This window comes from Fusarium tjaetaba (genome assembly GCF_013396195.1).
Source record: "Fusarium tjaetaba strain NRRL 66243 chromosome Unknown NRRL66243_c0000426, whole genome shotgun sequence".
NCBI lineage: Eukaryota > Fungi > Ascomycota > Sordariomycetes > Hypocreales > Nectriaceae > Fusarium > Fusarium tjaetaba.
In genome coordinates, this window is record NW_023501622.1 from 2,019 (window position 1) to 13,060 (window position 11,042).

The 11,042-nt window shown below is 47.6% G+C and overlaps 4 protein-coding genes across 4 annotated transcripts; 2 read left to right on the forward strand and 2 right to left on the reverse strand.

Moving 5' to 3' along the window:
* Positions 1 to 229: 229 nt before the first annotated feature.
* Positions 230 to 976, forward strand: FTJAE_13484 (uncharacterized protein; the record flags this gene model as incomplete). The annotated part of the gene is made up of 1 exon (XM_037346632.1): positions 230 to 976. One exon carries the CDS (start codon positions 230 to 232, stop codon positions 974 to 976), a length of 747 nt encoding a protein of 248 aa, XP_037199486.1.
* A 48-nt stretch (positions 977 to 1,024) lies between these two features.
* On the forward strand, positions 1,025 to 1,720 carry FTJAE_13485 (uncharacterized protein; the record flags this gene model as incomplete). Its single annotated transcript, XM_037346633.1, has 1 exon — positions 1,025 to 1,720. The coding sequence occupies one exon, from the start codon at positions 1,025 to 1,027 to the stop codon at positions 1,718 to 1,720; it is 696 nt and encodes a 231-aa protein (XP_037199487.1).
* Positions 1,721 to 4,990: 3,270 nt separating this feature from the next.
* FTJAE_13486 (dis1-suppressing kinase dsk1) lies at positions 4,991 to 7,516 on the reverse strand (the record flags this gene model as incomplete). Its single annotated transcript, XM_037346634.1, has 6 exons — positions 4,991 to 5,190; positions 5,246 to 5,390; positions 5,584 to 5,635; positions 6,104 to 6,596; positions 6,658 to 7,238; positions 7,296 to 7,516. 6 exons carry the CDS (start codon positions 7,514 to 7,516, stop codon positions 4,991 to 4,993), a joined length of 1,692 nt encoding a protein of 563 aa, XP_037199488.1.
* Positions 7,517 to 9,253: 1,737 nt separating this feature from the next.
* Positions 9,254 to 10,406, reverse strand: FTJAE_13487 (phosphoglycerate mutase family; the record flags this gene model as incomplete). The annotated part of the gene is made up of 2 exons (XM_037346635.1): positions 9,254 to 10,336; positions 10,401 to 10,406. 2 exons carry the CDS (start codon positions 10,404 to 10,406, stop codon positions 9,254 to 9,256), a joined length of 1,089 nt encoding a protein of 362 aa, XP_037199489.1.
* Positions 10,407 to 11,042: the final 636 nt, after the last annotated feature.

Here is an 11,042-nt window from a genome sequence, read left to right on the forward strand (position 1 = left end):
AAGCGAACTTGATCTGGAGGTCTCGCGAGAGGATGTATGGGCACAGGGGGATGCTTGTGTGACCGCTCACAAGATCACAGCGTCCAATGTGGCCTATAGCACGGGCAAAGCAAACGTATCAGGTATTGGTGTCAACACTACATCATGAGGCTGGATAGACTTAGGTCTGATGATTGAGAATCTGATTAGGGTGGAGTAAATGTATCTCGCCGAGTTCATTACTCCAGCAATGTTCGCCCAGATCGACGCCAAGTTCCCGAGATTCAGGCCTATGTTTGAAGCAGAGTTGGCATATCATGACATCTGCAACCCCGTAAGGGACAGGCCCCGCTCGACAGAACGTCTTATCAACAGGATACGACCTCCCTCCTGCAGCTGGGTAGAAGGTTTTTTCAGTGAGAACGTTGATTGCCCCGATGTTTATGGTCCTTCTCTCTATGCCGGCTTCGTTGATGTTCACGGCCCAGACCGAGACCCCATGGAAACAACAGGTTATTTGTCAGATGACTCACACGAAAGATGGCAACGACAGTCGGGAGATGTCCGAGATGCACTCTCGTATTGTCTGCGGCTCCTCGCTGAAGAGGCACCGGAGGAATTTGAGGCTCAGGTATACAAGACCTTGCCCCACTGGGTTGGCAGGTACCATCCGCGAGAGTTTCTTGGGCTCAAATTCAATCTTTGGGATATTCCATCAAGGGACGATGTTGCCCATGCATTGGATCTATTCAATATTCCCGATTTTGTGTGGAAGCTCCCTGACATGTGGTCATATCCACACAGGTTCTACCTGGAACTTGGCGATGGCCCCGATAATCCACGGCCAGAAAACGCCGAAAGATGTCAATACGATGCCGAATATGATAATCCCATGAGGATGGTCGATCATTTTGATTATCGCCATCGCTATAAAATAAGATTCTCTGCTACCGCTACAGCAATACGTTTCTTGAACAGGTTGCCTGCTGAGCAGTGAACACAGATCCGCAGGATCACTTTGCATGAAGACGCGCCATCAGTCAACATGTCGTCACTCCACGCCCCGGGCTTGGTCCCTTTGTACAAAGAGAACCCGCGACTACAGGTGGAGCGCCGTGTCAGTGTTTTTGGCTGTATCCATAGCTGGGCGGGAGCCGACAAGGAATGGATGACTCGGGATAAACCTAGAAGTCTTTATGGGCCCACATTCCTCTTGGATCTACAATCCTGGCTCATTGACGCCCTCTCAATGCAAGACTTGGGTATCCCCTCAGGTTCATTCATCTTTACTTTATGGGCTGGATCCTATGGCGACTTTTGTACCGACCTCTTTCAACGGTGCGTTCACATGGCCCTTGCAGAGGGCCCAGCATTCGATAAATGCTGCGAACTTGACCTCTTCGGATCTTCTACACATCAGCTGTCCGCCACACCGGATAAGTTCTTCTTCGACCCCAGATTCAGGGAGGCGGTTGAGCACTTGCTTAAGAAGCCGTCGATTTTGCGCTCGGACTTTCACCCTGGGGTTCCGGTAGACCCCAACGTATTGGTGGAGGAAACTCAGGGGATGGAAGATGTGGGACGCCGTTTTTCCAAGTGGGACTATCACACACGAAACTTTGGCTGCACAATTCCCTCTGATCTATACTACGATTTCATTTTACCTCCTCAGTTCGAATTCCAGAGCAAGGAGCAGTATATCGAGTCACAGGGAGGAAGGGTCAAGGAACAAGACTCGTAACCAAAATGGACTTCAAATGGTCATTGGTGTGGATAAGGTATACATAGGCGGCCCCGAAACAGGTTGTCTGTGATAGAGAACTTGGGTCAAGACAAGGGAGGATGTCTCATATACAGAGAATTGAATCCAATATACAGAGTACCGAGGATCTACGCAGAATCTCATTTGCATCTACATGCAGCATCTCCATCATCCATTTGTCTGTGCGGGAGACCGCGTGGTACTGAGGCCTATGTATTGTCAATACTACATGTTAGTCTTTAAAGACTAGACGAGTATTCACAAGCTCTTTCAGGTCTTGTAAAAGCGGCAAATGCCTCAGCTCTTTCAGGTGTTGTGACATCAGATGAGTAGTCCCTGACTCTGTAGAGTTGGTGGAAAGCGTACAAATCATTGCTGGTTTTTGAAGATGCAGGCCTTGGTCCTAGCCTCATTGCGAAAAGAGATTGATAGCACAGTGACCCATTGAAGTGTCGGCATCCGTCGATCTTGTGCAGCTGAAGCATGGCCTGTTCAATCGAGGCTGTTTGGTGACATCGTAGCCCGACGCCCATGATCTCACCACGATAGTCATTCAGAACCTCTATTTAAGTCCCTCAACCGTTGTGTGTATCCTTCATGGGAATCTCTTCATTGGAATTCCGTCTCGAGAGTATAATTGAGCTGCCAAGTAACGACGCGGTTCCGAGACTCGGAACTGATGACGCAGATGTGAACACACAAACTATTCGATGTAGCGTACCATGTCAGCCAAAAGAATTGGTCTTGTGCTCGTCGTGTGCAGATGCTGGAGTGTCTCATTGCCAATTGATGTTTGAGCAGCTGATTGCGCGACGAGAGCACAACAGGACGGTTCAGCTGTCAAACACCACTACTCAGGGGCTTGCTGCCCTCTATTTTAAGTAGCCCGTTGAGTCTTGTGTACTACATCTCATTATCGCCATCCTCGCAGCCATCAGCGTTGAGGACATCACCAGTAACTCAGAGCTGCGCATTTGACACACGGAATAATAACGCAGCTCTAGATTGGGGATAAGACTGTGTATACATTCCCTTACAAGCCATGCGACATGTTCAAATGTGAGAGGCAAAGGATTAGGCCTTCAGCTCGACGTGCGCTGTTGTCATTCCTGTAGCGATTGAAGCGAACAGAGCGGGAACGAGGACATCATAACAGGGCATCCCAACGAGAAACTGAGCTTTTCTGAGCATAGACATACTCAATCAATGACCCGTAACCAGTTATCGCTCACTTAATCACATTATATTCATTATTGTGGAAGTTGGACGACTCTTCATCGATACGTAGACGGGCTTGAGATGCAGGGCTGCCACTCAGCCGTATTAGCAGCAATAACGCTATTTTTGTTTAGATAACGACATATAATTAAATTCCAGACTCAAGGGATTGATACTATGCTCATAAGCCTAGCAATTTCTGCCGTTTTCTGTTTTGGGCCTTTGGTGTTGACTGCTTCGTCGCGAGCATGGTGAATCCACGCAGATGCTTAACTGTAAGTCCGCGATCCTGACAGCAACAAGGTCTTTATAGAGTATTCCCGGCTGAATTCCGATAAATTAATAATTTTAGATTGATCTGCCGGCAATAATAGATGCAGTTTCTGCGGTATGACACCGTGCGGTAATGATCTTTTGGGTACACAGTCGCAGACTGTTCGCTTGCATTTCCGCGATGATGACTACCATAATGCTTCTGAGGCCTCAACAATTAGATCAAACATGCAAGATTGCGTTACAATTTTGACTGCTTGCACTGAGGCCCGTTCTTTCTGTAGTGTGCTGCTCTACGACAACGCTTTCTTCAATGGGCCGTCGCAGACTCTGGGCTTGAGACGCCAGTGATACCGCCAGCAACAACGCACTTGTATCTTGCATTAACTCGCTCGCCGCGAGACAAAGCCTTTCTTATTAGGTCCATTGCTATCAAGCAATGTATTCTCGAGTTCTGGAGCTCTGCGACAGCGTTGTCCTGGTCAGCGATCGCCGACTGCGGGGACGAAACTCGGCGATAATGGCGGCGCCAATGCCTTTCCAACTCAAATCAAGATCGTATAGGCAATAATAGACTCTATTTAAAAATGTAGTACTATCAGTTATTGCAGTTTATGCCATTTGTGGCTTTGCGATACGCGTCTGGTCTTGCGGTTGAACACCTGTCGTCAATTGCTTAATCGCAACTACACAATTGCGACCACAACAGTACATTCATGGCTCTGATTAATGTCTTTCCTATCTTAATGGGCTCTGATAATTGAATGGACTCTATAATATTGTAGTATTTATGTCATTTGTGACTTTGCGACACGTCCTTGAGTCTTGAGAGTCGGACACCAAACCGTCCTTTCGAAACACGTCAACAATCACAGTTCCAACACAAATACAATTGAAACAGAGTGTACTACCGGTGTAAAAAGCTTTAGCGATACTTTTAGCAATCTTATTTCTCACTATTCGCTTGAGTTGTGGCTCTGCGACGCATCCTTCTGTTGGCCAGATCGATCGACGACAGAGCGGACAACAGGGTAGGCAGTCGCAGAATCTCGATTTGCTTTTCGACGATATTCACGCCAATAATGCTTCTATTGATCTGATAATAGTCTTTAATGAAATTTGAGACTTGAGCGACCCAGGAAATGCTATTTTAGCATGGTATTTCGGAGGTTTGGGATTTTGTGATTTTGGGCATTTGCGTCTTGGATTGGTGTACTGTCGTAGACTGGACTGTAACTCGGCGATAACGAGAGCAACAAGCAGGCTGCGGCCCTGAAAACACTGTCGCTACTAAAAAGGATGTTGGAGATTGATATAAAGGTATTGAAACCTATATAGCTTTCGATTTGCAGGTTTGGGAGGGTACTTTCATGTCTAGGCATGAAGCGCTGCGTCACGATTGAGCCAACTAGACGAGATATCTCCCCAAGAAACCGGCTGTCTATACATAATGGTGATGGAAATCAGGCAGTATCATTTGATCTCCAATAAAGTCTCTTAAAGGCCTTCTCTAGTTAAGTCATGAACGCGAAATGTAGCTCTGCGGATTGTTGCTGGGCAGACCCGGTTGACCAAACAGGTCAGCTTCAATTCTACACCGATCATTACTGGTAGGAGTCTATATCTATCAATCTTCAGATGCTTCTCCTGTCCTGCCGACTTGGTCGGGTTGCATTTGCTATACGCAATGCTCTCACATCCCGACACCAACAGTTATATCGCGCTCACCAGAGACGACGACCCTTCCGGCCTGCTGTTCTAATCTTGGGGAAAGTCTTCATATAACCACGGGTCATCAAGCAGTTCTCTTGCAATACTTCTCTCCTCTGGACTCCGCCTCACCATTCTCTTGATGAATCGAATAAACCTCAGCTTCTCCTCGCCGCCCAAGCAACCAATGGTATTCTCAAAGCTGAAATCGCCAGGGGTTGGGACAAGTCCAGGATTCTTGAGCTCGCCTGGACACACACACGGGTTAGTGGCATCTGGTCGCTCAGGGTCCGCCTCACATACCGTCGAGTTTGTAGAACATGGAAGTTCTTTGGCCGCTAGACAGTAGACTCTGCGGTGGAGGTCCGATCAAGGCAGAAATCTGACCCAGGTGTGAGTGGTCATCACATTCATCGGCGTTGCCGGGGGCTGTGGGATTGAAAAGGCTCTGTAACGAGGGCACACATGTCATCTGGGCTTAACTGCTGGTGGCAATTCCACGACTGTGCCATGTATCTGCTAAGATCAGCAAGCTTAGTATGGAGTACTGAACATTCAGACACACTTTGCGAGGTCTTTCACTATATTGCACTGCCGCAATTTAGAGTCCGGCGGTTGCGCTATAGAGATGTTGCGCGTACATAGGACCAGCACAACCTGACGCCACCCATAGGAGTATCATATGACGCCGGCCTATGATCGCTCGGCCAGCGATGACCGTGAATGGTGGCTTCTGAGACGCGGATAGCCTGTATAGCCTTGCAAATGACCAGATACTAGACGTTTGGATAGGCTACTGGTCTCGGAAGACATGCAGTACAGAGGTTTCATTGGCTTCAATACAATCTGTATCACATCGCTATTTTGTTCCAAAGGACAAGTCTGTGAATGGCCGCGCAACAAACACCAGACTACAGTATACATCGAATGGCATGGGAGCATCCAGTATAGGATACCGCATAGGATAATCATAAGAAAGATGAATACACTCCAAACGTATCTCTGTAGACACTAACAATATAACATGACCCTTTTATTGAATGTTCTATAGATACCATTTTAGTGTGCATTGGTGTTGAATAGCAGACCATTGCATGCCTTACACACCAACATCTGGTCAATGGCTACCTCTCTAGTTCTGGGGTTTAATTCTCCGCAAACCACGGGTCGCATAGAATATCCTTGATCATGGGTCTTTTAGAAGGATCATACTGAAGGATCCGACGGACAAGTCTCTTGACCTTTTCTGCCTCTTCATCAGTCAAGTCCGGGTTTGTCAAGTCGAAGGCTTCCTCCATAGAAGTCTGTTCTAGCATGAGTGGCTCTTCACCCTCGCCAACGCCACCAAGCTGGCAGTTATAAAGCTTCCTGTCCTTTGTATAGTACCGCGAAGAGGTTTCCCAGCGGCTGTAGAGCTCATCAGGAAGCGGGCCAAGCTTTGCTTGGAGCTCAAGAATATGGTTATCATCTTCCTCGGTCCTGTGGTTGTATGCAGGAACACAGAAGAGAGGTTGGCCGGTGACGAGTTCAAAAACAAGACAACCAAAACTCCAGATGTCGAGAGACTTGTCTACCTCTCCCATGAGAACAAGCTCCGGCGCCCGTAGGCCGAGCGGCGTAATAGGCTTCTTGGGAGGATCGTTCAGAAAGTAGGCTACTCGTTGTAAGTCTCATCTCAACTAGAAACGGATCTGAAGAGAGGAGAATGGACTTACCACCACCCATATCAGATAGCTTGACCCGGAGGTTCTCGGAAACGCTCGCGTAGGGTGCTAATGGTTGAGCAAGGCAGAGATATCGCGGCGCCCATTTGTCTTGCTTGCCATCAAGTCTCTCTACAGGAGGCGAGATTGACTTTGCCTGGACGTTTTCTTCCTGGCGGAGGGACGCCTCGTCAAGGGAATCGATAGACTGGACTGAGAATAGAATATTGCCGGGCTGAAAATCTCCATGCGCAACACCATTCTCATGAAGGAATTCCAACCCCTGCAAAGATTGCAGGAGGATGCGTTTCGCTATCTGAGGGGGGTAGCGAATCTTCATTCCATATTTGCGTGGTTTGAACTGGGGCAACTCGTATACCATAGAGTTGACAGATGGGCCCATAGGTTCAAAGACAAGGCACTTGTGGATGCCGTTTGGGCCTTTGTGCTCAAAGTCTGTAAGAAGTTGAGTAACATGCCCAATCCTATCCTGGGACCCAACCTTGGCAAGATGGTGCAAGACATGCAACTCGTGGCTGGTCTCTTCTGTAGTCTCTGAGATAAGAATCTTGAGGGCAACGTAGCGAGAGTTTCTAAGAATATTATAAGCTGGTGGTGACTAATATGAAGGATAGTATTAATTAGCTAACCTCAGGTCATGTGCAAGCCAGACAGTTGAGTAGGCACCCTCTCCAAGCTTCCGGATCACCTTGAACTGGCCATCATTGAATAAATCACCGAGGTGTACAGGATGGAATCCGCCTGGGCGGTAGTCCTCTATCCATTCGCAAGGCGACGTAATATCCTTGAATCGGCGCTCTTGGTCACCTGGTGCCCTCGAAGGCGGGGTTGGCGGAGGTGATGTGCTCATGGCTTTTCTGTGCAAAACAGTAGAGAGTTGTGCAGAAAAACAAGAAGAGCTCAGAGGGGCGTTTGATTGATTTTCCAAGGATCATTGAAAGTTGGAAGTTGATGAACAAAGCGTAAGAATCTAGCACTGGGCGAAGCAGGCAACGCATTTTGACTTGATACTTGCATGACTAAGGTGCCGTCGCGTTATTGGTCCAGTCAGCCCTGCCACGGGAGGCTGCACGCGCTGTTTGTTGTGTAAGTTAGGACTATAACTATCAGCTTTTGGTGAATGACAAATCTTGTTTCAAGCAATGGTTGGCACACCAGCAGAAGTGACAGTCGCAATCATTGTACTGTGGACTTGTACGATGCTGCCGGTAACCCTATGAGCCGCGAACATATTGTCTAACTTGGTCGTTAAAACAGTTGGATAAATTGTTAAGGAATCGTATGTCGTGCGTGTCTTGCACCTGACAAATCTAATGATATATATTCAATAAATACATTCTGTTGGTATTTGGAGTATGAGGACGTTTCACCTACACCACAAAGTGCAGAGAATAAATGTCTAAAGCCATACATGTTATAGAAACAAACTCGATCATTCACGCTAAATTCATCCAACTATTGGCTACCATATGAGAGATACGACTACATGCAATGGCGCGCGAGGCGGTGCCTAGCCTCCTTAAAAACACTTTCATTGTCCTTATCTGGCGGCACTAGATGAGGTTACCAAAACCCAAAGTCAAGGTGAAATCTTCTTCGTGTTGTGGGCTATAGGTGAGAATGCTTTTTCTTTGGTTGCACTCTTGCAGTTATACTACCTTCAAACCAGAACATTAAGCTCAGTTGGTATCGTTAATAGCATTGGCTGCCGTTACCAAGCACTATTTGGCTTTGAGTGAACAGGAATGTTGCGGTTTCGGCGCTATTTTCTCTCCTGATATATACAGCACTTGAAGGTATGACGTTAACGAAACAAGTACAAACATCGCTAACAAGATATAGAGACCCGAGTTCTGGGCTTGGCTCTCGGCCAAGTTGGTAAACAAGATATTGCTGATGCTCAAAGGCTAACTCAAGAAGCTCTCTTAGAAATTGAGCCGATTGACATATAGGCCGGGTTACAGATAACATGACCTTACATCTTAAGGCCTGCGTTGAGAATACCTCGTGAGGCGCCCTTGTCAACCTAAATGCATTCTTTTACTGACTGCATGGTTTCTAGGCCTTCCGAAGCCTGTAGAGATATGGCCATATTCAATTTTGAGAAGTGTAGCCTTGAATTAAAAGTCCAAAACAACATATGGAACCTAAAACGTGATGGTTCGGGCTGTGCAAAGACTCCTGTCTCTGAGCTGTTGGCCGCCCACATGAACTCAGTTTAGAGCAATGAGCCAATTGTAGAGTCTCCAAAAAGCACGATTTCCATTCAGATAAGGAACAGGACTGAAGCTCAAAATGAAGGCATCGAGCGTAACGTCCCGCCGGTAAGTTGACAGCCGACGACTGCCAGTCCTTTGGAGCGAGTCCGCGACTCACAGAGCCACAGCGAGTCCTTTTGCAAGAGACTCTTATTAAATCGATAGGCTGGGAACTCAGGAGTGAACAACCAGCAGTAGTCAGATACAAAGACTTGTCATTTTAGGGGAGAAATTATAACTAAAAAGTCAGAGAATAAAGGCACTCAATAACCCCCTAGTCCCTTCAGGGCTTCTTCCTGGCTTCACAGTGACGCCGGCCTATGGACTCATCACTCGTCCTGCGTACCCGCGATAGAAGTTAAGAAATTATCAACCCCAACCCAGGAGAAAATACTGTCAGCCACTTCTTTATCCAGTCTCGCAGTTTCCTCAAAGGAGTTGCGAATGAATTCCATATGGTCTGCTTCTTGGTCTTCATTTTTGGGCCATTCGCGCGTCAACCTCTCTCTTTCCATGCAGCGGTAGTGTTTCCCAAAGAGTCGGCTAAATTCCACGTTGTAAGGGAGCTCCACAAGTCGGTGCTTGTCGAACCTATAGAGATTGATGTCCAGGTTCCGCTGTGCAGCTGTCCCGGCCCATTTTAGTCCACTGTGGCCAGGACTCATTATATAGTCGCAGTACCTATTCTCAGTCAAGAACTGCATATTACCACCATGCGTTATGACCACGATTCTTGCTGGACCAGGTCGCTGGGCCTCTTGATGCTTCTTTAGGGCCTGTGCCGCTAGCTCTTGCAGCCACTGGCGGGCATCCTGTACGCGTTTTTTTAAAGACTCCTTTGAAGGGGCTTCGAGGGGAGGAGTTGAAGGAGGGCTCCAAGAGGACCCGTCGAACAATGAACACCCAGCGGTGTTGATAAGCTCCTCTTTGACAATCTTTCCGGGATCCGTGTTGCCGCCAGAAAGCATGATATACCTTCGGTACCCTTTGTCGTCAGTGCAAGCCTCGAAATCCTGAGGCCACCCAGTAAGTTCGCTCAGTCCTGGATGGCAGAGTATTCCCCCTTCATCCACCATATCTAAGGCGTCCATCAAGAGCTGTGCCGTCTGGATTGCTCTTGATAGTGGGGAGCACGCGACGTAGTACACATTAGGAATCCGTCCTTCGTTAGCTTTGATGGCGAGTTGGACGAAGTCTCTGGCTTGGCTAATTCCGAATTGTGTGAGGCCATCTGGAAGGAAGTCGCCAGTCCTAAACTTTATGTCTGGTTCTATGTTTTGGCTTAAACGCTCGGATACTGCTCGGAGCTGGGAAATTGTGAGCTCGCAGCCACCAATTCCGTTGTTGTCATCCAATACGTTCGATACAGCCTCTGCGTGTCGTATGAGGACTACTTCGACATAGGGGATGTTCTGTGTCCCCGAAGAATAAATTAGTATTCGTTTCAACACTTGAAATGGTGGCCCTGTATCTTACCTCCATTCTCTACAACAATCTTTCTAATAAAGCCCTGGCAGGAGATGAAGATGTGGACAAGGTACCTTGGGAGAAAGGGTTGAGGAGATTAATTATACCAGACAGAGTCGAGGGGTTGGGCGCTGCTGTTATATACTCGATCCGCCCGCCACGTTGCCGCATGCACGTAACGTTATGCCAAATGAGGGGCAGAGCATAACCTGCACCTCTGAGGTGGTATACACTACCGATATAATATCACCAATCGGCATGCTTGACGTCAGATAGCTCAATACATTCTTCTGACCGCTCAGGAAGCACAAGTCAAGGAAATTGCAATATGCATGGTAGGCCTCAATATAGAAGATGTCGTCATCCTTTCGCAACCAAGTCCTACTGCATGGATCCCCGCTCAGCTTGGGGATTTGCGTGACGTTCTAGTCGCAGAATCTTAAATTGGGGCTATCCCCTCGCAGCAACTACCAATAGATAATAAAAATGATATTCGACGCGTCGACCTCGTGGGCAGAAGGCCAATAAGAAGAGACATTGACACGCAACTTACCGCTTGACCGTAAGTATCCGAAACTAATATGTTACTCCCTCTATCCTGTCTAAACAATCTAGAATCACTGCCAAGTTAGTCTCTTCACAGCTGAGCCG